Source organism: Mycteria americana, chromosome 3 (assembly GCF_035582795.1).
Source record: "Mycteria americana isolate JAX WOST 10 ecotype Jacksonville Zoo and Gardens chromosome 3, USCA_MyAme_1.0, whole genome shotgun sequence".
Classification (NCBI taxonomy): Eukaryota; Metazoa; Chordata; class Aves; order Ciconiiformes; family Ciconiidae; genus Mycteria; species Mycteria americana.
In genome coordinates this window covers 61,670,271-61,695,799 of record NC_134367.1, presented here as the reverse complement: position 1 = coordinate 61,695,799, position 25,529 = coordinate 61,670,271, and the positions used below count along the sequence as shown (strand labels likewise).

At 38.7% G+C, this 25,529-nt stretch overlaps 1 protein-coding gene across 1 annotated transcript; it reads left to right on the top strand.

Moving 5' to 3' along the window:
* Positions 1-678: 678 nt before the first annotated feature.
* Positions 679-25,223, top strand: LOC142407541 (vesicular inhibitory amino acid transporter-like). The gene is made up of 2 exons (XM_075497161.1): positions 679-915; positions 24,072-25,223. Exons 1-2 carry the CDS (start codon positions 679-681, stop codon positions 25,221-25,223), a joined length of 1,389 nt encoding a protein of 462 aa, XP_075353276.1.
* The last annotated feature ends 306 nt before the right edge of the window (positions 25,224-25,529 follow it).

Here is a 25,529-nt window from a genome sequence, read left to right as displayed (position 1 = left end):
GTTGTTCCCCTAACTGTTGCCAGCAACTGTGAATTAGATATAGTTATGAACAAGCTACTTTGTTTTTCTTCTTGCAACTTTGAGCTTTTTTTAAGAACATTTTTAAAGTTCTACTGACCTCTGTAGACACTAAAATACAGCAGAAAATTCTCACATCTGGAAAAGTGAACTTGTTTACATGCATTTACTTAGCAGTCAGTCCATCAACTCTAGTTTTTAATGAAGCATTTTTTTTCCTTTTGGCAGAACTATTTATTTGTATCAGAAACATGCATAATTTCCAGGAAGAGATTCTTGCAGCCACCTGTAGATGCTTCATGAATGACTGATCTACGTAGATACCATAGGTAAAAGGAAAAAGGATTTGAATTGTAAATTGCAGCTTGCAGACTACTAAATCTTGCTGCAGACTACTCTGGGCAGTATGTTGAAGACCCTGGAGATATTTCTTTAGCTGGCATTTGAAACCAGCACAAATAAATGAACTAAGGACAACAAACTTCATTAATCATAGCTAACCTAACAAAACAATTAACAATGTACAACTGCTAAAAAAAAAATAAAGACATGTAAGGAAAGATTTTACTTTAATATTCACTATTCAGGATGGCTCACCTGAAGCAGAATTTTTCATCTCTTTTCAACTGTTTTAGGGAAACACCATCTCTCTTTTGGGGAATGGTGAGATGGGACAGCTGCCTAGACACTGATGAAGAGCATGTGAATTTTGCTAGAAGAGATGAACTGAACAGAGCTCACAGTGAGGAGAGAGAGGAACCAGATGGACCCCTGAACTTTGAGCTTGATGTTTGCCACCAGGATCCAGAATGCAAGTCCCCAGCTCCCCTGCCACGTGCCCAGGTCAAACTGATCACCAGCTGGGAAGCAGGATGGAATGTAACAAATGCCATTCAGGTAACCTTTTACTTCCCCACTCATTACAATCATCATTTGAAAAAGCTGGTCATCACTTAGCCTGCTTTATTTTACTTAACTGTACCATCATTTTGCAATATTCTAAAAGATGTCTATGAATTTATTACTAACATATTTCAACTTTTCTGCATAAGATTAGCACTGAAAAAGTAAAGTTCCAAAGGGGAAAAAAGATAGATATGTTAGCTAAAGTTTAAGAAATATGTAAACTAGGTGAAAATGAAAAGGTGGTGATTGCACCTGTTTAGGAAGTGCAGACATTATCTTTAATAAGTCTGTTTGAATTCGGTGACAGAGATGTTTGATAGAAATGTGAGGTAAACATCTAATAAAAAGAGGATAGTAAAAGCCAGAGTGACGTCAGACATAAATTTACTGACATGTAAGTTAAAGTAGATATAAATTGGAGCATGAAGCGCAAGAAGTGTAATAATGCTTGTCAATGTTAAAGAAAATAGTCAGGTTGAAAAGACTGAAAGCATTTGGTCCCAGCATTCTGTTGGAATTTGGGTATCTTTCTGAATCCTTAAATTTAGCATTAAATGTTTCATATTCTTTTTCTCACTTTTCATGATTCATTTCCTTACATAATTCTATCATTACCACTAACTTTCTGTCTGACATGGTAAGAAGCAAGCATTATCCACAGACACATCTAGTCCCAGTAACTGTTACTTAAACACTTCTTATGGCACTTTAATTATAGAAAAATAATCCTTCCGTTGTCACACAAGTCTGTGATTATGCCCATGAACGTTTATGCATCCAGTTCATCCCTCAGCTCTGCAAAGGGGGAAAAAAAGGACATATTTCTAACCCCGCTGTATTTTCAAACATGAGCACCACCACATGAGAGCCAATGCAATAACATCTAGGGCACAGTAGCATATCATTCTCAGAAAGTGTTCAGCTGTGAATAAAAGCGTGAAGTCCTAAAATACCCCAACTACATTCTAGTAACACATTTTATCTTCAGTCTCCCTCAGCAGCATCTAGTCAGGACAGGAGTCTGGGATGAGAGCCCATTGTTGTCTCTGTGAGTTTTGCCTTTGATTTCACCGAAGCCAAGATTTCATTCTGAAGTCAATTTTGTCAATATTTGCTGTATGACCTTTTGGCAAGTCATGTTCTCTCTCACCCATTGTTTTCCTTTCTGAAAAAAAAAAAGTAATAATGCCTCTATAAATACATCAAAGTGCCTAAAAATTCCTGAATGTCATTATGTACACAATTACTATTAATTATTAATATTATAGCTTCCAGTTAAAAAAGTAGACCAATAACACAGTGTAAAAACACTATCAAACATACAGTTGCTAATTTAAAAACAGGACAAATTTATCCAATCAGATCAGTAACTATGATCTTAGTCAAAACTCTCAGCATGCTGAGTGTTGCATACTGCTGTTGGATCTCCTTTGGTCAAATATTTTAGAAATCAGCATTAAAGAGCAGTTGGCTACAGCTGTATTGAGCTTTCCTGCTAAGGCATGCTGAGGATGGCAAAGCCCGGGAGCTGCAGTTTCATTAATAGTACAACCGAAGTGTCCTAATGACACATTGTGAAACTGCATATGTGCATCTGTGAGTGCATACGTGAGCACACATGTGAATCTATGTAGACATGTGTATTTTTCCCATTTCCCAATACCTTGGCATTTGGTTTAGGAACAAGGGTAGAGAGCAGAGAAAGGGAAGGGGAAAGGCAGGAGAGGAGGAGAGAGGAGAGAATATTGAACGGGCATCTGTCAGTAAAAAATAACAGTTTGAAGAAATTTCTATGAATAGCTTTGAAGAGAAAGTCAGAGTTGTGAACAGAATGATTAAAACAATCCAAACGTTCTTGACTGGTGCAGACAATCTATGCTAAAATGACAGTTGTTTTTGCCTTACCCAGAGGAAAGGGCAGAAGTGTTTTGCATGGCAATTAGAGGTAAACATTTCAGCAGAATTCTGAAGTGTTCTAAACAGTTATTCCGGTGAATACAATTAGCCTAAAAGTGAAATTATTTCACAATCCAGATTTATTATAGCAACAATTAAATCTTTGGTTTCTGAAATTAAATAAAGGGTTTTCTTACAGTGTTTTAAACGCAAACATTTTCAAACAAACAGGTAGACATTTTTCTTTTGTTTTTAACTTCAGCTGAAAAAATGTGCACTTTTGGTGTCGATATTGTACGTGTAAATGATTGCTTCAGACATTTAAAGTTTCCAGGGAAACATGCTTCGTATTCCAACACTGCACAGGCAAATGAAAACCTATATCCAGTTAATCTAGGTAAAGACAGAGACCATAAAGCTGAGTTAATTCAAATGGGACAATGAACAGCATCATTTGGCAGAGTGATGCAAGTTGCATTTGCTTGTACATAGCAATAAAAAGCCAAAAAATTTTGTACTGACTTGTACAGTAGTGCTGGATAGATAAGCAAAGCAACAGTCACAAGGAAGAAGGTAATTAAATTCTAATGGTACAGCATTTCACAGCAGAACCAAAGGACAATAAAGTCTATTTATTTGCCAGCCACATGTAGGAGGATTGTTGCAAACAATATGGAGAATGTTTGTCCAAGAAAGAGAAAGCCAAAGTGAAAGAAAAAGGCACTCACTCTATAGTATCATGAAGGGGTACAAGACAACAAAGAATGGAGGAAAACCAAGAGAGAGAAAGGGAAGAAGTGAAATAATGGCAAGAAGTGAAATAATGTTCATCTCCGCATAACTGTAATTTACACCATTGTGAGTCTGTATCCACTTACGTCTCAGGAGCACAAACAAGTTTAACAGTGAAAAAAGTCAGCCACTTTACCAGGCAGCTCTAAAGTGCTTTCAGTATTATGATGCTTGTACAATCTTTAAAATACAGTGTCATATAAGTGCACAATTCTTCCCTGGACATTTGGTAAAACATGATGTGTCAAAGCACACTGAATGTGCCGTTTGATTCAATGCATCTGATACCTAATGTAGCCATCTTTTGTCTCCTGTCTTCTGTTGCAGAGACTAGGTTGTCCAAAGATTAGAAATACCTGTGGCAGAGGCAATTTTCTTGTTCCGTGAACAGAATGACACAATAGGGTGCTTGTCTACTGTGAGTGCTTCTAGGAAAAACAATAATGCGATTAGTATTATTAATAATTATTTAAAAATGTGTCAATAATAAATTAATAATTATTACAGTAGTGGTCATAAATATGCTCATTATATTTATATTCTTTATATTGTACATTAGTTTAGAAAAGACTCAACACTTCAATAATCACCATGTTTTAAAGTGAAAGTGTGTATCTGTATTTCCTTCACGGTGTGCCATTATAGATACATTTCCATATTGGGTTCCAATTTGGCTCACTTTTATTTATGTAACTCTAAAAGATTCACTTGAGAATATCTCATAGTTAATATTTATTTTTCTATGAAGTTTCCTCTGAGTTACCTGCCTTCATCTTGCTAATACAGACTAAATCTTTAGAGTGCTTACTGAATATCAACAACTCCCAAAGACTTAAGTGGAAAACACAGTGACGCTGAGAAACAGAATTAGCAGACGTGCCCCTAAAGATATTAAGGCAAACATCTTTTTAAGGTGTCTAAACACCCCTCCCATTAAGCTTTACTGACACCATATTTAAGCATTTTCTAAATATAAATACGTACATGCTTGTGTGCTTAGAAAGCCAAATGTTTTCGCCATCAGGTCATTAGATGTACCACAATACAAATCTTCTCATCCTCAACCTTAAATAATTTAGTCACACTTAACTAAATATCCACTTAGATCTTCACTGCAGTACTTGATCTTAAGTATTTATTTTCCAGACTCGAGAACAAGGGTCAATCCTTTCTGGTGCCCAGAGCAGCAACTTCCTTGAATTATACATTGAAGCTAAAGTCATACTCTGAACTAAATTATAGATATATGAGGGAAACAAACTGCTGCATCTCATATCAAGAGGTGGTACTGAGAATTAAAGGGAGATGCCCAATGCTGATAGCTAACCTAGGACCAGCAACTAATTCAACTTTCCAAATGGAGCTAGTCAAAAAATGACAGCACAAAGTAAAATTCCAAGGCTGTAGGAGTATTGTGGTGCACATAAAAATGCCAATTAATATGATTTTAGCTGAAATGCACCTGCAGTACTGGCCAAATTTATTTTTCATAGGTTTGCAACCACAAACCCATATAGCCACAACTGGAAATCCAAAAAAAGCCTAGAACTTGGTGAGAGCCATCTAAACTCAGAACTGTTTTTCCTATGATAGAATGTCACCATTATGCAATGCAATTGATAAAAGATGTATTTTAGGGAAGAGGAGTCTGTAACTAATGTTTGTGCCCTGGTTTTCTCTTTGGATTTTCTCTTGAGGGAAAAAAAGATTCTGGACATATGTCAGTACTGCATATAACCTTTTATTTCAGCTCAGACCCTGCAGTAGGTTTCTTTAGTTTTGTGCACATATTCATATAGCACAGAGAAGGCTGCATACAGGATATATAGTCTCTCTATTCCCAACCCTACTTTCTATCACAAAAGCTTTTTATCAAAAATGTGTTATCCTGCAACAATAAAATTGTATCTACTTCCCAGAAATCTCTTTATTTGACATGTAAGCACTGTGCAGTGGACTGATTTGGAGTTAACTAACTGCCATTCCCATAAATCTCATTAGAGAATGCACTATATCAGTCTACTTTTCCCTTGATCAGCTGCAAACACTAAAAATGTTATGAAGCCAGAACTCCTAAACATAGAGAGGTGGCTCATCTAAAATTGTTTCTTGTTCCAGGAAGAAATATTTGGGTTGTTCTCATGGGATTTAAGTTGCTGTTTTGTAGGTTTTGCATTTTATGTTGTTTGTCACATCATCTGGGCAACGAACAGATGGAGGGAGCATTGAATGGATTTACATCAGCATACTCTGTTGTAACTATTATGGAAATGTTAAGAGTGGCAAATCAGTTTTCCATAGCCCCTCTATGGAATCTGTGTCAGATTTGCCAGCAAGTAGGAGCTGTGATATAACATAACTACTCCACAAATTATTCCCTGGACGTACAGACAGTCCCCAACATATGGACAATTGGTTCAGAAAGCACGATACCAGCTCTTGAAGCAGCCCAGAAACAAGTACATGGTTACACAATTAATGGAGCAAAGTATTGCAATTCTTGCAGCCTTCTAGATGTTAAAACGACATATTAAAAATCTTTAGAAGTTAAAGCAGTCCTTAGATTATGCTTGCCCGCACCATGGGCCCAAAATTGCATTTCCTAATAGATGAGTTGCAAGAGCGTTACAGGAGGTGTCTCTCTCTCTCTGCCTCCTCCATAAATGACTCTAATAGCCTCAATAGTTTGGCTAGAACTGATACACAACGGTCTATAATTTATGATGTCAATATGTTTTAAGCTAATTATCATATGATATAATGATCTCGTATTGACATGAGAGGGAAACATTCTAAAGTATAATACTCAACATGGAATTTAACATGCAACCTCAGCCTTAAATCTGAATATGTCGATTATACTGGGTGTAAGATAGTTATATTTTAAGATATTTATTCTTAACCAATACCTTTATTTTGCATCTTTATCTGATTTTTACTTGAGCTATGTCAGTAGACACAGCTGTCTAATATTACATCCTTTTGATAACAGTAGCCAGAAGTGCTGCTGTGCTTAAAGAAATCTGCATAATTCTGTTCAGAACCTCAAATTATAACTTTACATTTCATGAAAGTATTTATTTGACACTTGATTTTTAGCAATGTCAGTTATCTATCATTTCCAACAACTTTAGCTGAAACTCTTCTTGGCTAGCACTTTTGAAATCTGTATATTTCAGCATCTAAATTTCAAAGCCACGATATTATCTTGCAGGTTACTCTTAGAAACAGCAGCTAAGTCACTGCAATGCATAGTATACTTATCCTGGGGTTGATGTCCAGTTAGTCACAGTCTGGTCAGGAAAGTCTTGCGGAATTTGCAAGTGCCTGTTTCTTGTAAGTGGAGACTTCTTGTTGATTGTTCGCTTGTCATATAAGTTTGAAAATCTTTTCATCTGGAAAATGTACTACTATTAATCTTTTAGAACAGTTGTTTTATAGGTGTGAGGCTATAGTCCTCCTACATGAAGCTGGTATTCGTTGAAATTTTGTGCATATAAAAGGACAAAGGAACTAGCAAGTAAGCATACAGTAGTGTGGCGGGTTAGCCTTGGCTAATAGCCACGCTCCCACCCAGCTGCTCCCTCACTCCCCCCCTCAGCTGGGCAGGGGGGGAGAAAATAGAACAGGAGTGGGAAAGCTTGTGGGTCGAGATAAAGGCAGGGAGATCACTTGCCAGTTACTGTTGTGGGCAAAACAGACTCGACTTGGGGAAAATTAACTTTATTGCTAATTAATATATATGTGTTTGATTACTGCATGGGTATTGGGAAAAAAAAAGACAAACATTAAAGTAACACCCTTCCTCCCCCCTTTCCCATGCTCAACTTCAGTCCTTCACTCCTACGGTCCCCTTCCTACTCTCTGTGGCGGTTTTGGCCCTTCCTTACACAGGCTTTCTTTCCCTGAGGCGCTGCCATCTTGGCTGCGGGGCTCAGCCGTGCCCTGCGGTGGGGCTGTCGGAGCCGGCCGGGACCGGCTGTGTCCGGCATGGGGCAGCCCCGGCCTCTCCTCACAGAGGCCGCCCTGCAGCCCCCTGCTGCCAGCACCTGGGCATGAACGCCCGAGACAAGTAGTAGAGCACATTGATCTTGCTGGTGCTTATCCTAACTGCTGCATTCCAGTGCAAAACAGCAGGTTTGTCACTACCCGGTGTGTGTTTGAGGACAGAGAAGAGGAAAAGTGCAGAGACACAGCTGAGTACTTGGGCACTGATTTTCAACCACCTTTCTAACTCATTTGCCAGTAAAGGCTATGAACAAAGCTTTGTGGTCAAAGGTAAACCTGGCCTCACGCTGGGGCCCTCCCACTTGCTTCCTCCTGTCCTTCTCCTCCCGCCCCACAGCGAGAGGGAGCTCCCCGAGGGTCTAAGGGAGCCAGAGCAGGGAATGGGCACCGAGGTCCTGATGTGGGGTTCCGTGGAGGAGCTGGGAGAGACCAGCTCAACTCTTCCCCTTACAGCGGTGCTTTCTAGCCAGTAATAACGTAAACCTTTGCGTTAATTGGAATCGGCAGGTTGGTTTGGCATGCTGCCAAATTCAGCTTGCCAACAGATACCCTTAGTGAGGACGTGAGGATTTCTCCTATGTTATATCTCAGTCAGCTTAGGTACAGTTACATGAATGAAGTGAAAGCACATCTCCACCCAAGAGCTTTAAACCCTGCCATTCTTCAAAGGCCAGCTACCATCAACGATATTGCTAGAGCTTAACAGACAGCCTGCCAAGCGACAGAGGTGTGCTTTACATGCACACTTACATATATTTGCAAAAGAGGTGTGTCAGTTTGCACTTCTCCCATGACATATGTAAAATAAATGGTACGTGTGAGTAACGCTTCAGAAACCTGAACATTGTGCCTCCACCTCCCAGACCTCTTTTTCTTTGATTTCATCATTAGGAAACCTTCAAACCAGCCAGGAGATGGCCTGCTCTGGGGCTGTTAATGCCTAAAAAAAGCTTTTGCATTGGTAGGTAGATAACTACAAGCACACTCACGCTACAGCACTCTATTTGTATTTTTCATTGCAAGAATTTTTCATAAGGAAAAGTATTACATGAATTATACACAGGGTCACACCAGCCTCCTGCGCTCTACACTGCTGTCCATAACCAGGCACACAACAAACGCTGGCGATCTCTCCCGAACGTCTGCCTCGTGCCTTCCTCCCTGAGGTCGTCACCTGCAGCAGACTCAGGCTCTCGGGGCTGCTACAGACACTGCTGATAGACACCACATCCTTCACCGCCCGTGGGAGTGTGTGACGACAGCAGAGTGTTTTCCTGGGCCAGTTCAAGTTCACGTCTTATTTAGATCCCTCTGCTGCCCACATGAAATATTGGTCTGTTCAGCAGTCAGTAGAAGCAGCCAAACAGAGCTCCTTGTCTTCCACCCAGAGTCTGCCCACACCAACCTTTCTTCACCGCCTGTGAATGTCTTTGTCCTTGCTGCCACGCAGGCCTATCATCCAGCATGATCTTTCAGTCAGGCCTCTTTCTAAATCCTCACACTCAGACTATGTCCAGCTTCTGCTTGTTTTTACTGTAAAACCTCACTAATACATAGTCTGATTTACTGATCCACAAGGCTAAAACTCTTATCTGAGCGCTAATAATTTGCCATCTGGGTCACAGTAGCACACTCTTCCTTGACCTTGCCAAGCTCACCCCATGCACACCCACGTGGAAAGCTGATGCGGTTCCAAGGCCCATGTGTCCACCAGCTCTTGCAAGCACCTCTTCAACCATCAAATCAAATGTAAGCTACCCATTTTCCTTTAACAATCTACCATTTATCTTTCTGCATCTATTGACTCTGACCTCTGTTCTTCCAGTTACAATTACCATTGTCAATTTGTTAAATATTTGAACAAGCATTCCTATGAACTTATATGAAGATATTTATTTGCACTCCTCTAATCCTGTTGGAAATGTCCTTTTGCTGAAAATTGCACAGTTATAAGCTACGTTGAAACCACCATTTACTCTCTTGACTCACAGTTTCTGGTCCTGACTCATGGTTTCCTTGACTCCCCTGTCTGCCTGTATTTGTTTCCTGTTATCTTACCCCTAGATTTTAAATTCTTTGGAGAAGAGACCATCTTTTTGTACTTTCTTTGCACAGTGCCCTGCACAATGGGATTCCAATCAAGGACTTCCAGGTGCTCCAATAATGAAAACAATTTTGAAAGTAAGTCTCAAAATGTTTTCTATTTTACAGAAACTCTTTACAAAATAATGATTGTTTAAATGTGGCCTGTGATAAATCAGCTTGACATTTGATTCAGTTTCCTCTTTTCTTCTATATAGAATGGATTCTGCTTGTTATCGAGACCCATTGTAGGGGCTGAGCACAAGATAAATCAGCAGATGAATGTGATTAAGAGTACCTTTAGAATATTCAGCCATTAAAATGGGCATTCCATCTTAAAAATCCAGATGGTCAAGAAAGAGAATGACAGAACCACGATAGAAAATATAAATGGATAGTAGCATTATGAGAATTATACCCTTTGAAATAGTAAATGTTACCAAACAGGATCAAGTAACTGTCAGCTGCTTGAAAGCAATGATCACTTTATTCCATGGGAGAACCCAACGCACCGCAACTTGTAGCAGAACAAGGATCTCTGGCTCCCTCAGGTGAAGGGAATAGCTGATGTATTTTCCCGCTACACTAAAATCAAATTAATCTACCATGCTTTTTGGTCTCATCAATCCCTAAGAGCATTTTTAACAAGCTGAATGAAAACAGATGGTATCATTTCTCCTTTTTTTAATTCATGGCAGGCCACATGGTATTTAAAAACACTATTATTAGGCAACTTTAAATTTCTATATCTGTTATATCTGCTTACTTTATTGTTGTGATATTATGTTGACAGTTACCTTTCAAACAAAGCCCAAATTACCTATTATAATTATTTACCAGCCTTCTGTGGCTGAGATAATTTGTACACTTGTGCCTCTCTATAGCACATGCCACTGACCAGCTATCACTGATGGAAAATATTCTTCTTAAAAATGTTCTTTCTGTCCCTATTCTTAAACTTAGGAGGTGTGTAACCTCAGCAAATTTCCTTTAATAAACCGTAGTTAGACATATAACTTCTCCCAAGGTAACATTCCTCCCAAGACAGCAAAAACATAGTGATAGGCAGCAGAAAGTAAAATATTTTGTCAGATAGCATTCCTTTCCTGTTTTTTATAAACTTCCTTCCCTTCCATTAGCAAATTTTCAGAAGGGAGCTCAGTTTTTTATAAAAAGAAAGAGTGAGCCTTAGGGTTCATCAAGGAATAAAGGAAGGTTGACAAGCTCAACATCTGCAGGTGTATATGAGAATTTAATGCTGAAAGCAAAGGACATCTGAATTATAATGTACGGATAGAATCAGAAACAGTAATGTTTCTGTAGCAGACTTTCCAATGGCAAAGCTTCTTCCACACAATCCGTAGATGGTTAATCTACAGTTTACTTCAATGTGTATAATTCTTGACAGCAGGGGATTCACTGAAATGGCACAAGCTCTGTCTGAATGAGCAAATGGAGCTATTTGAGAAAATAAAAAGCCCTAAACACTGATTACACACAGTACTGAAGATGATATATTGTAACCTAGTTTTAGCACAGTAAGCTGTATAAAACGTTTTGCCCCTAAAGCTAAATAAAAGAAATTGACTTCTATTTGCATCTATTCTCCCTTTTCTCCCCACACACACCATGTTTCTTGGAAGGCAATGTTTCTCTGTATTCTTGGCCAGTGGCACTAGTTTTGCCATATGTACAATACTGTGTTCACTAAATAGCTAACAAAAAAAAAATCAAATTTAATATTTACTTCTCAAAAATGTAAACATATGAGTCAAAGTGAGGAAACATTCACTTCAACTCATACACACATACTCTGCTATCCATTTCAATTTCTCTCAGTCCATTTCTTGAACTGGCACAAATAACAGCACCAGCAGATTATGTTTTGTAGGTCCCTAGAGCAAACATTTTGGGTTGTTTTATGTTATCAGCAGCAATGGTAGCTTCAGCTTTTGCCTTTACTGTACATGGGTATTTCCATTCATGATAGGGGTTTTTTTATTGCTCAGTTTTCCCCTCTAGAAACATGTTTGATTCAGACTAGTTCCTCCCTGATAAGCAGAGGATTTTTTTCAGTTTTAAAACCCATTCTAGTTTGATTATTTCAAACTAAATCTGGGTATTTTAGAAATTACGGATAGTTCTACTGAAGCCTGAAGAAATGTAAACATGGGTATAAGAATTATACGATGCAAGTTAGAATATTTATCTTTCATAAGAAAGTTATTTATAAGAAGTTATCTTATTTTTTCTTTTATAATGACTGTTCGTTCCCTCATTTTACCGTTTGTATCATATTTACAAGTTGGCACTGAGGTCTATTCTATCTCACTACACTTTAAAGCCATTCTCTTGTCTCGTTGTCTGCATGATTTCTGCAGCTCCAAATGACATCTCCCCAGCCACCTTCCCTTAAGGGACTTAAAAATCTTCTTCTAAGCTTTAATTGGGATCCGGAGTTTAAAATGAGTTCTCCACTCCTGCTCTTGTTGCTTTTGCTTGCCTGCTGACTTTTTTCACTTTTGCTGGAAAGCCAGCTGCTCTGAGCTCTTCCTTTTGTACTTTTTATTGTTGACATCTCCAGTTAAAAATAAAATACCTGCACAAAACTGTAGGCTGCTTGGATGGGACTTCAGAGACTCTTTGCTATCTCCTAAATCGTGAGGAGCTGCCATTCCATCCTGAAGGTTTCCTTTCCTAATCAGGAAGGATAATCAGCTGCATAATTCATACTTTCCCTCTAGCCTTTTACTTATTCCTGGTTTATGCCTATAGTTGGATATTTCTCATATCCAGTCATTTTTCTGCACAGCCTCTTGCTCATCATATTCTCCTACCCCTTGTTGCTACCTCATATGGTTCACAACCTTACGTTCTAGTGTTCTCCAGTTTACCTAATGACACCTTTTCCCCGCTGTCCCTGCCTCCCCTGGTGCAGTCACGTTCCCAAGTTATCCAGCTTCCTGCTCTTCCTTTGCTCCTCCTGGGCACCTCACAGTCTCATGGCCTTTGTAAAGGAATTCATCTCACGCTATAGACGATATCGAGAGATAGGCATTTCTGATGGAGATTCACAAATCCTAAAATAAGTGCCCTACACTGTTGGAATGAATAGTCCTCTGGTGATCCTTATTCCTATCCATCCTTTCCAGAGATAGCAGATTAGCTTCGCTTTTTGCTATATTTAGATAGGCGAAGCTAGGAATCCCATTACTAATAAGTGTGCCTCAAAGCAAGGTAGATGTGATGTATGTCTTTTCTGCTTATGTGTGTATTTATTCATTAAATGTTTGGTTTAGACGGAAAAAGTTGGGTGAGGTTAATCCAATTCATAAATGTTAAGAAGTGATCGTTTCCTTGGGTACCAAAGAGAGCAAAAAAAGTAGTCACTTCAGTAACTTTAGTAATAATCACTGAGTTTTCACCTAAACCCCTTTAATTTCACCTCATGAATAAATTGGGATTTTGCCTAAAAATTTGAATGTGAGAAATGGAAGTTATTTAGGAGAAAGGAACAGAAACTAAATGCAGTCTTAAAATAAATTTCTCAAATATGAAATCACTACAGCTCTCAACACTGGAGTATGAACAAAGGAGAGATCCAATAAAGCTGAGAAGTTTTCCCTCTACTGTTAGAATGGCTCAGGTTAAGAAAAAGAAATTAAACTCTTTTTTTAAATATACAAACTTTTACAGCAATTACTTAACTAACTTTGTTTTAGTAATGAAAGAATTGTTTTTATATCTATCCATACAGACAGTATTTGTATCTAAAAGTTAAGAATAAACCTGAGGTCTTTGTCAAAGGTCAAGAATAATCAAGGTCCCCGGTTTGTTCATCCAGAGATCCTCAGCTGTTGTTTCCAGACAGCATCCTGTCTCCAAGTCTTTCCAGTGCGGCTACAGACCAAGAAAATAAATTTTAAAAAAAGAGGAAAATAAAAAGAAGAAAAAACACAGAAAAGGAATATGTTCACTTTTGTTTCACTTTTTGCACTTTTGTTCATGGGCCAGTAGAGGTCAAGAACCACTGTGTCACAGTCTGTACGAACAGAATGAGAAATACCTCCTCAAGTAGTAATACTTCAAGTATTTTACATCTAGAGACCTTAGAAAGACATCTTCGGCATGCATTTTATATGCCATATGCCTGGTTTCACAACGCATAACTATATTCAAATTTTTTTTTTTTCCAAAAGGAGAGCTTAAATAACTTTGCTTTTATGCCGAGTACTCAGGGCATGCCAGAAAACTTAGTCACATTTCTTTTCTGATCTTTAGTTTTTCTCTTTATTATTAATTATACACATTTGGGAATGTTTGTGTCTAATCTACTTGAAATTAGGGGAATTATTCTACTTCGTTGAATTTTAAGAATGATTTGATCTTTTATGTCATTATAGCAGAGACACCTCCATTACGGGAATTCATTTGCAACCTCAACTTTATCTGTATCTGTGCATGATGAAATACCAGCAGTAAAATCAGTTGCTGCTTCTTTTGTCCTAAAGGTAGAAGCCTCCAGGGGTGCCACTGAAGTTTACCTGAGGTTAAGAGAGGAAAAGCAGTAAAGATTTGTTGTCTACACCCAGCCTAATTGTAAGACAGCATCTTTTCTCATGTATTCCGTACAAGAATATACTATGATACTCTGTATCAGTTTACTGGTTCCTAGAGACCAAAAATAATAGTACACCACTATTTACGTCTTTCATCCAGACTATTAACTGTGTTCTCTCCAGGCAGTGCTGTAAGACAAATTTCGCCTTCATATGCCGAGCTCTGGGAGTCATTATAGCGTGAGTAAGAGTCCACCTAAAACTGGTGGTTGGGTCTGTGCTGAGGAAAGAACAGGATAATATTAGCCAGGGGAGGATTCAGTCACCTTTTATTCTGCATGCAGTCATGACAATTCCTATGCCAGCTTTCAGAAAGTATAACCCAGCTTCTAGAAGATGTAACCTGGTTTCCTTTTCACCTCTCAGAGGTGCACAAGGTTTGTTCCAGTGCAAAGTTCTTTGTAGCACGGGTTAGGTTTTTTCCACTTCCTCTTCAGCCTTACTTGTTAAAAGTAACATGAACTGTGGCTTGTCCCATAGAGGCAGCATTCAAGAAAAACTCCTAACAAGCCAAATGCTTTCTCCTGGCCTGAGTTTGAACTTTCTGTGCACTTTAACTCTTCCTTTTGTTATGTCAGTTCAAACACAAATAAAGTTATTTGGCTCCCCACTGCTTTGCTTTTCTTCTAGTCTCCCAAAGTCCCCTCTCTGCCTCCCCTCAAGCTCTTTTGACCACATTTTCATGGAAACTCATTCACACGTTGCTGTACTGGATGTTTTGAGTACTTGCCTGCCTTCAGGTGAAAACCTGAGAATCCATGATGAGCTATAAGGTGGGAAATACGTAAGCAGCCAGTGAGTCCATGTTGCTCACCTCTACTAACTTTCAAAATAACATTTGGTTTAGTTTTGACTGCCTTACTTTTTCCTCTCTGCTACATAACACGTAATAAAAGCCCTCATTCTTTTACCAAAGCCCGCTTTCTCCTTTGGGACCGAGCAAAATAACATAATTTCTTAAAAGGTAATTTGCTTGGGAGATTTACTTTGTGTGATTCAATGCATTCTTGCAGACAACTCTGAATTTATGCAAACTAATATCTTCCATCAAACCATGCAGAATTAAGCATCAAGCGTATTATTTCAGTTTTAGAAGAAGTATTGAAACCAATAGCAAAGCCAATTGGATCAGCTGTCACACTCAATAGCAGCAATTCCTTTTTTGTTGAGACTTTTTCTTTCCTCTGTTCCCTTTCCTAATCTTTAGGAGATTCTTAAGACTAATCTGGCCACTAAAAGGAGAACAATATCAGTGGCTTCTGTCAGTCAAATGGACACATACATTTTGCAGTGCAGACAATGCAACTTCCTTACTTGCTTATCTTATCACAGCATCTCCTGAGCAGTCTATCTGCCTTATCATCTGTTTATGAGACCTGAAGGATTGACAGAACACCACTTCTAAAGTTTCTCTAAGTATATAAGGTGATTGCAGGCATTAATCACAGAATAAACACCTTAGCCACTTGCCTCCCTGCAGCTAAAACAGGCTGGCATTGGCAGAGAGAAAGAATAAGAAAAATCAGGAAGAACAAGATTGCTGGGGTCTAATTCAACCATCCCTGAAGTTAAAGGAAGATTTTTCACTGACATTAAAGGAGATGGATCTGCTGCTAAGGTCATACAGGCCATGGACGATATTTGAAGTTTTCCACAGAACAGCTTGTAGTATTTTTTAATTCAAATTCAGCTGAGCTGTGAACAAACTGTGAAGCGAGTGGGAAAGCAGATGAATTCTTTTCCTGATGTCTGTAGAGCAGTGCCAGGAGTCAGCTAGGGAACCGGAAATTCTTACTGCTGAGAAGAAATAGGATATAACTGATATTGCAAATACATGGTGGGATGATTTATGCGACTGGAATTTAAAAATAATTAGATAAAACATGTTTACAAAAAAAGAGTAGGTAAAAGAAGTGAGGGCGGCACTCTATGTTAGAGAGATGGTTATCTGTGTTAGAGCTATTGTCTGGAAAGAAAAATTGTGTTGCTCTTGGTGACTTCAGTTTTAAAGGCCTATGCTGGAGGTTGTATGCAGTCTGTAGTAAAACATCATTAAAGTTTCTAAAAATGATAGATGATAATTATCTAACACAAAAGGTATTGAACCTAGCATAAGGTAATTCTATTTTGAGCCTCATTACATTGAATAAAGATGAATAGGTCAGTGGATCTAATTACATTCATTATGGGAAAACAGAGGACAGTAATATATATACTTGGTACTTGGAAAGAGTGAATTTTACAAACCTGGAGAAAATTATGAGAGATAATTGATTAGGAAGAATAAATACAGACAGCAAATTGTGAAAGCAATTTGCAAGTTGGTTAACAAGACTTTATGAGATGTCCAGAAGCCACATCTCATAATTAAGAAATAGTACACCTGTGTGTTAAAACCCCTCCTACTTCAAGTGTGAAGTGAATGTATCAATTAAAATTTAAAAAAATAAAAAATAGCAAAAGGGAGAAAGGAAAGGTGAGAGTAATCATTGTAGATGATAAATTATGAAGTGTAGCAAAGAAATACAGGAACCCAAAGACACTAGGAAAAAATGCATCTCCCAGGGATTAGGACAGTAAGAAAACAATTTTTAGGAATTAGAGGGAAAAAAGGATAGGCTTAGTGTAAAAATTTGAAACAGAAATACTAATAGTAGTATAAATTAAGTATGAATGGAAATGTGTGTCTCTATATGTGACTGTGTATGCTTGTCTAAAAGCACCAGGAGAAACAGCAGAACAAAGTTAAAAGGGAAGGTATGCGTTAACTGCTACAGAGCACCACATATATGATCTCATTCAAATGAAGAGGTAGAAAAATGGACCTATAGATAAGTGTTAAGAGAATGAAGTAGAAGACACTATCTATAAGACATGCAGATAAGGAAAGCAACAGTATTGTGAAATTGAGGAATTTTGCCTACTATTTATGAGGGATGAGGCAAAATAACGAGGCAAAAGATTCAAAACTGCATCCACTCCAAAAGAGTATAGAAGGTAAATCCCCAAAATCTGTTTGGCATCACTAGTCAAGATGAACCCCACAGACATAGTGAGCACTTGACTGCCAGCATCCCTTGTCCTCCAGGAGCACACAAGTGATCCTGGCCAAGCCACTAGGACACACACCCCAGTGCTGTTGAGTATGTGGATGTGAGCGCGGGTAAAATCAACTTAGAGATTTTCTAATGTAAAAGCACCTTCCTCTTCTCTGAGATCTCTCACTGAATTTTGCTACACTGATTTCCTACATTAGCAGTAGAGGGAGGTTCTACAATTGTTCTTGTCTCTGAAAAAACAGGCAACTGTTCATAAGTAGTCTCTGTAGAGAATCAGGAGGATGTGCTCATAGCACGGGAGAAGAGTGGGCCATTTTGTAGTTTTTCAGGATGGACATCATGCTATTCTGCATAAGACATTCAAAAGCTAACTCTCAGAGTTGCTAAGCTGTGTGTCTGCACTCCATTGTGTACATATTCTCTTGCCCAGCAAGAGAAACAGGCATCTCTGAAAGGAAATTCGTCTCAGCTCTGCTGATGACCTATCTTAAGATAGGTGTGAGGTATAAATTGAGGTGTCTATTTTTTCCAAGCTTGGACTTGGACAATTGACTATTAGATAACTACAGTTACTATTTAAAATGGATGTTAAGATGTATCTCATTAATATTTTGAAAGCAGAATGCCCAGCAAGTTTGCACTCAGGAGATGTAACAAAAGATACACCTGACCTGATAATACTCTTATTCAATCGCTATTACATGTGGAATTTTCAGGAGATTGTGGATATCATTCCAATATTTAAAAAGCCAGTTAAATCCTGACTAGTGAAACCTGGCAACAATTCTGAGAAAAAGAATGTAATTGTTAATACAGGTTTTAATTGATACAGAATAAAAAGCTAGGAATATAATTAGTGCCAATCATTATGGTTTGGAGACAAAGTCCTTACAGTCCTTATTAAACACACTTGATATAATTCTTTGATGAGTTTGTAATATAGGCAGTGAAAGATAAATAATATATTTAGACTTTTAAAAGGAATTTTGACATATTAATACCTAACATTCTGATTTAAAAATTAGTGCAACAATAGACTACATCTTAAATGGATTAACAACTGCCTAAGTGACAGATCCCCAAAAAGTAACTGTCAGTGTGGATCTATTGTCAAAGGAATGAGTTTCTAGTAGGGTTAGGAGGTTATCTAGTAGAGTAATTGGCATCTGGTCCAGTATTATTCAATGTAGTCAACAGTGATCTGGAAGGAGATACAAAATCACCGTTGATCACCGTGGTGGCTGAGAAAGGAAAAATACCATGGAGGTCAACAAGCAAGTAGTTCTGTTATTATGGCATGAGATTAAGAGATTTGCTATGTTTTTTAATTTAATGCTAATGAAGTTGTATCTTCATGGAAATACCACAGCAACACGCTTGCATTGGTTCTGGAAAATCATTTATTTTAAATGACAACAAATGCTAAACAACATAATTAAATACTTTGTGAAAGTGTACTGAAAAACAGGGTTCCTCAATTTATCTCCCTACTCTTCCAAGAAGATCCTTGGAGGAGGCTTTCCTATATAGTTTCTATGCCTAACCCATGTCCATGTGGAGAATCAAATACATAGTTGGGAAAATAGTTAGGCTTAAATGAACTGTTCCAGTGGAGTAGCTACAGATCGTGAGAAAGGCAATCAGAGCTAAAATTCAGCAGCCTGGCATATTAGCATGTATTCTGCATATAGGAGAACTGTACTAACTGAATAATTTTCAGTTAAATTCTTCTTGAATTCTTAATTTATTTTTCCATCTGATTAAGTCTAAGGTGAAATCTTTTTCTCTCTCTTTTTTTTAGCATTGCTTTTTACTCCATTTTATTTCAGTGTCTTTTGGCATGTCTCAACTCTGACCATGATTTGATCTGCTTTACTTTTTAATTGCCTTTCAATCATCTGCTTTGTTTTTCAAAGTGTCATATTTCAGGTTAAAACAGCCTATGAAACGAAGCTTTTTACCTGGGACTAAAAAGTCTTAAAACTGAACATTAAGGAATTTTGATATTTTCTCAGAGTGCTTGACTGTACTCATTTAGGCATTTTTCTAAGCACATTTTATTCCTTGGGGAGGTGCTTGCCCTGAGGTGAAGTAGCGTCAAACGGTGGTATGATAGCAGAAGGCACACTTTTTGCATTCTACACTAATCTAGATATCTAGTATTTTTAAACAAGCAACCAGCTTTGCTGGTGTGGGAAACACTCTCATGTAGTTCAAATATTGCAGTCCAGCCATCGAGAAATGCAAAAACGGTTTAATGTGCAGATGTAATTTGGAAATCCTGATCTGCTTGTTTTGTATTGTACGTGGATCGGTAATTTCTGGTGGTAGCTCTCATACCTGGTTGCTTCCACTTGCAGGTCTTCTGACAAGGCTAGTAATAGCTTCTAGCTGAGACTGACCTTTCCTTACATGCCCTTTCTGCCCTTGTCCTTGCCATTTCTTCAAAGGCCGATCACCAGTTCAGCCCTCAGTCCTTTCTTCTTTCTAGGCCTAGCTGCCTATGGTTAAGTCTACTCTGGATGTCTGACAAGGACCTCCACCCAGGCACACGTATTCACTCATGGACAAAGAACGGTCCACCTCCATTCTCAAGCTAGGGTGAAAATACCCAAGGCTTGCAAACGCCTTGGGAGACAAGGGAAGATGCAGCCCGCTGGGCCAGCTTGGGGTCCCTCCCTACCCAGGGTGGATGGAGTGATGGCAAATAACACAACCACTCAAGCTGAGACATGAGAGAGGACTGTTTCAAAAACTCCATCTCCCCGTTACCCAACTGTGTGAGTGCTTTTTCCCTGTGCTATTCTATTTTACAAACAGATCACCTTAAAACAACATATTTAGAGCTAACATTGACTTAGCACTAGAACAGTTGAAAATAAAACCACTCAGACAGGAACACTTCCCAGACAGAACGCTAAAACTAAGAGCTGGGAGGCAATTTAAGAAACGGTTGCTGCTCATTTTTAATTGATGCCTCACAGCTACGGCTGTCTGTGCCATAATTTGTACATGAGAACACAGGATCAGAAGGCTCAATAAGAGCAAGTGCTGGGGCCAGGCTGGACCGAATATGCGTTGACAAGTGGTGTAACAGGTGTTCATGAAGCAGTCCTAACAGAAAGTGTTGGTTTTGGAAAGGTAAGAACAGAAGATCAAATCCAAAATGAGGTTTGAAGTCTGACAAAGGGTCTTTCGTTCTTTGAGCTCTCATGGCCATCACTAACATTTTTGGATATTTTGTAGAAATCTGACAACGTGCTCTATACCTGAAACTTTTTTTTTTTAAACGGAAAAACCATTTCTGTCAAGGCAGGAAAAGCACTGTCATTTCACTGTACTGGCATGTTCAGAGTTCTCCCATTTCTCTCTACTAACCATGCTCTGTATCCAAAAAGCTGCAAAACCAGTTATGTCCACAATGTTTGCTTTCTGTTATTAACTGAAACCTGGAGGACACAGAAACGGTAAGTCCCTTACACAAATCTCACCAGCTATTGTTTACAAACTCTGGGGGAAAGATGTCAAACATCAGCTGAAAGGAAAACTTACAGTTTCTGCAGAAAGTTTCAGTTTAGAAATTAACTCACTGTATGTGATTTGAAATTCGCAATCACTGATAAATAATTTTAAGAAAGAATATACAGAATGCAAAAATGGGTTTGTTTAATAAGGCCTGAATTCAGAAGATTAAAAAAAAAAAAAAACCCACCTCTATCATCCTGTGGTCTGTGTTAGGTACCAAATAAAATTATTTGATATAAACAACAGCAAGGAGATGGTAGAGGTTAGAATTATGTTATGCTCTGATTAAACTAACAATTAAGCATGGAAAAGCAGACACCTGTGGGGAGGACTGTAAATGGCTGTCTAATGTGATAACATCTCTGAAAGACTTATGCTTTGGTTTAGGTTGAGGCTAGTCATATAAATGTTAATGGACTAAATTCGGCAGGGGAGAAGCCATTGTGTGGGTAAGGCCTGTGCTGACACTTACCTGCGGTTTAATTATACAGTGACCCTTTGGGTCAGCAGATACCGTTTGAACTCCCAAATGCAGGTTAAGGGGCGAAATAATAACGCTGTGAGGACGGACCAAATGAGATAAGCTTGCTACAAACTACAAGGAACTGAGAAAATATCATTGTTCTTGTGTTAATATGGAAGATGGCTCTCTGGCTTTTATCTTCCTGATTTTTTCATGCACTTGGTTTATTTGTGATGCTTTTAAACCCAATCTGTTATGTAAATGTTCTCCAAGGATTGTTTTCATAGGAAAGAAAACACATGTTGTTCTTTAGGCAACTACCTAACTTGCCAGTCAGTCAAAGCCACGATTAAAACCGGCATGATACCGAAAGCTACTGTTACACGTGTGCTACCTGCAGTCTGGGTACAGCCAGATATCTAGTCTTTTTAAGGAAGTAGACTGTTAGATGGCAGAAAATGGTAGAATTTTGAACACTTCTGTGAAGTTCATGCACAAAAGAAATGCTAATTACACTGCAAGCTAATTGGGTCATGAGACCTGTATTAGAATGGAGCTAAGCCATGGGAGTGGGGAGATTTGGGTGACAGAAGTACCACAAGCTATGTAGCCAAAAGTCCCGGCTCGTATATGAGCTGGCACCTGTGAATTATACAAAACCATTGCTGTAAATGAAGTCATTAAAAACAGCCAAAAAAGGTATCTAGTCAATAACTTTATTATTCTATCAGTAATAATAACTGAGGTACTTCTGTTTCAGTACATAAAGGCATAGACCTTTTTAATCAAAACGTACGAGGGCATGTATTTAATATGATTCTTCCAGCTCTGATTCAGCTGAAAGCTGAAGATATCTGCATCTAGAGTGAAGCCTGGTGAAATAGGCAATGCTGCTCGTTCATGTGATGGGCAGTCCATTTTTCTCATTGACTTAGAGAAAAAATAGCGCTCTAATTTAAGGACTTCTAATCTTTCTTCTCTGGTTGATGCTCATCCCACAATCTGCCCAAAAAGGACTGCTATTTTGTGGATGGAAGGAGAATACTTTTTATACATTGATGATTATTCAGTGTTTGAAAAATCTTCAGAGCCCTCCTTATGGATCAGGCCTGGGAGTAGTTGTTTCACTTAGAAGTGGGGTGCTAGGTAGAAACCCTACAAAGCTGAGACAAGCACCCGCCTTCTGGATGAGCGCCAGCAGAGCTGGGCTCCTAGACTGCCCTCACAGAAGCTGTCTGCTGGGTACAAAACCTGAGGGAGCTGGTAGAAGACACCAAAGACAGACGCGTGCCCGAAACACTTGTTCCCTGCGTGGCCTCATGTCCATGATTGTGGATGCAAAAGTCTGAAATCAAGATTTAGACCGTTAAACTCACCTCTTCTGCTTGGGCTCCTGAAGGCAGTCAGTGGCACTACCCACTCAGGAAGTCAGAGGAGAAAAGCGGGTCACCCCTTCTGCGAGGAGGCCTGTTTCTGTCAGGGATCCATGGGTTTTGCAGAGCAGATGGGGTTGCTCAGGTTTGGTCAGAAATAGAGTTTAGACAGGTTTGATGCAAATCAGGTCCTGCTGTCAGACCGGAATAGCAAACATGAGCATAAATGCTCGTATTTCATCATGTCATCGGTGCTGTAAGAAATATTGAAGTAAAAATTTCTGTAGAACTAGCTAACTGTATGTTGTTGCCTCCCTGCCTTTCCTCAACCATCAAGAACAAAAATGCCTGACCAGTCTGCCTAATGTGCATTCCTTAATTTCAGCTTTGTAGCATAAAAAGAGAAATGTCACGGAAGCATCTTTCCTAAATTGGATCTTTTTATGAATAACTATTATTCAAGGGTGTTGTTGGTTTTGTGCTGATAGAAATTAAACCACATAAAAGTGTCATTTGTCCTTAAATATAGAGAAGAAAGAAGGAAAAAGACAAAGAAATACACACAGTGTTCTGTGAAACTAAAATGCCACGAGTTTTTTTTACTGGATAAACAGCTATAATTCTGCTCCTTTCAGAAACTGTTTAGAGAAAAGTATGTTTATGTGTTTTACATGTATTTTTAAACACCTAACAACGTTTGCACAGTCTAGAATCTCAGCTGTGAGAAGAATCACTTCAGCAGTGGACTTAACAAGAGCAAAGGCTGCATGAGGCATGCAGAAGCCGCAGAGGGAACACAAGCAAAGTCTGACGTCACTCTCATGCCATTTTCTTTCCAGAGGTCTGCTAACAATTTTTAGCCTGAAGAGAATTGTCATTACTGCATCTATTTACAGTGCTATTTTTAATTCAAATGAAACTTGTACAGATGATGCTACAGTTGCTTAATTTTGCTGGTATTGAACCTGTTTCATTAATATGCATGTTGACTGAATAACTGCCTATGAAACTTTTAAAATGTGCTTCTGCTCACATCAGTGTTAAATATTAACTAGGAACCTGACTCTATCATTCAGTCACAATCTCTCTTTCCCAGCTTATCATTACATGTGTGTCGATAGGAGCAGTTATTTTTGCTGATAATTTCATTTATCATAAACAAACACATTTCTCATGATTGTTACTTACTTAGCTGAATGCAGCAGTACTTCCACCATGCAGTTAGGTGAAAGCAATGTTCAATGGAGGGCAGGTTTGGGAGCGTGGCTTCTAGTAAACATTTCGCCTGAGGGATTTTGTGCTATCTTTTCTTTCTCTTTTTCCTTTTCAGGGAATCTTTGTCCTAGGATTGCCGTATGCGCTTCTCCACAGTGGATACAGTGGCCTGTTTCTTATTATCTTGGCTGCAGCATTATGCTGTTACACAGGCAAAATTCTAATCGCTTGCCTGTATGAAGAAAATGAAGATGGGCAGCTCGTAAGAGTGAGAGACACGTATGAAGATATTGCGAATGCCTGCTGCAAAAAGCTCTCTCCCAAACTGGGTGGCATAGTTGTCAATGTGACCCAAGTGATGGAACTGATCATGACATGTATTTTGTATCTGGTTGTTAGTGGGAACTTGCTGTCACATAGTTTTCCATACGTACCGATGACTGAGAAAACTTGGTCTGTAATTGCGTTTGTTACACTGCTGCCTTGCATATTTATCAAGACTCTCAAAATTGTTTCCAAACTCAGCCAGCTTTGCTCCTTGGTCCATTTCATTATCATCCTTGTAGTGATGACTTACTGTCTCACGCAAATACATCAGTGGTCCTGGGCAAAATTCAGACTCTCCATTGAGTTTGAGGACTTCTTGGTCTCTGTAGGGGTGATCATTTTCAGTTACACTTCGCAAATATTTCTTCCCACACTTGAAGGTAACATGAAAAACCCAGGGGAATTTAGATGTATGCTGAATTGGACTCACTTTTTTGCTTGTGTCTTGAAAACAACCTTTGCACTGACTGCATTCTTGACCTGGGGTGAAGAGACAAAGGAAGTTATTACTGACAACCTGCCATCATTTCTTCAAACCCTAGTGAATTTCTGTCTCTTAAGCAAGGCTCTTCTTTCTTACCCTTTGCCCTTTTTTGCAGCCACAGAAATTGTGTATGCTTGTATTTCTAGAGGCAACCATTCCAATTACAGATCTCCACTGTTTGCTCTGAGTGTAAGAGGCTCATTTCTCCTGTTAACTCTGCTGATGGCCATGTTCATACCACATTTTGCCCTGTTGATGGGTTTAACAGGCAGTGTAACAGGTGCTGCTATGACTTTTCTTCTTCCTTCTCTCTTCCATTTAAAACTGAAATGGAAAAAACTATCCTTCTTAGAGAAATGTGCAGATATCTCTGTTTTTATTTTGGGTTTCCTTTGTAGCTTTGCAGGCATCGTTTGCTCAATAAAAGGGCTGCTTGAAGTATTTGGAGGAGTGTAAAAAGACTTCCTGAAAGTCAAATAAGGTCCAAATCTTATAAATGCCTTTACCCTGTTAGTCAGCATATAAGAGACTTTGTCACTAGGTAAAATTAAGCATATGCTTAAATGTTTGCAGGATCAGGGCTTTAACCATAAAAGTATGTGGCTCTAAGCAAGCTGGAACATAAACTTTATAGCCAAAAAGTACAAAATTACCCCTATTTAAAATGTTGAAAGGAAAGAAGGTGTTGGAGATGGTTTAGCATGAAAATAATTTTAAACTAATCCTATACAGTTTTGTTCATACATGACATGCACATCCTAA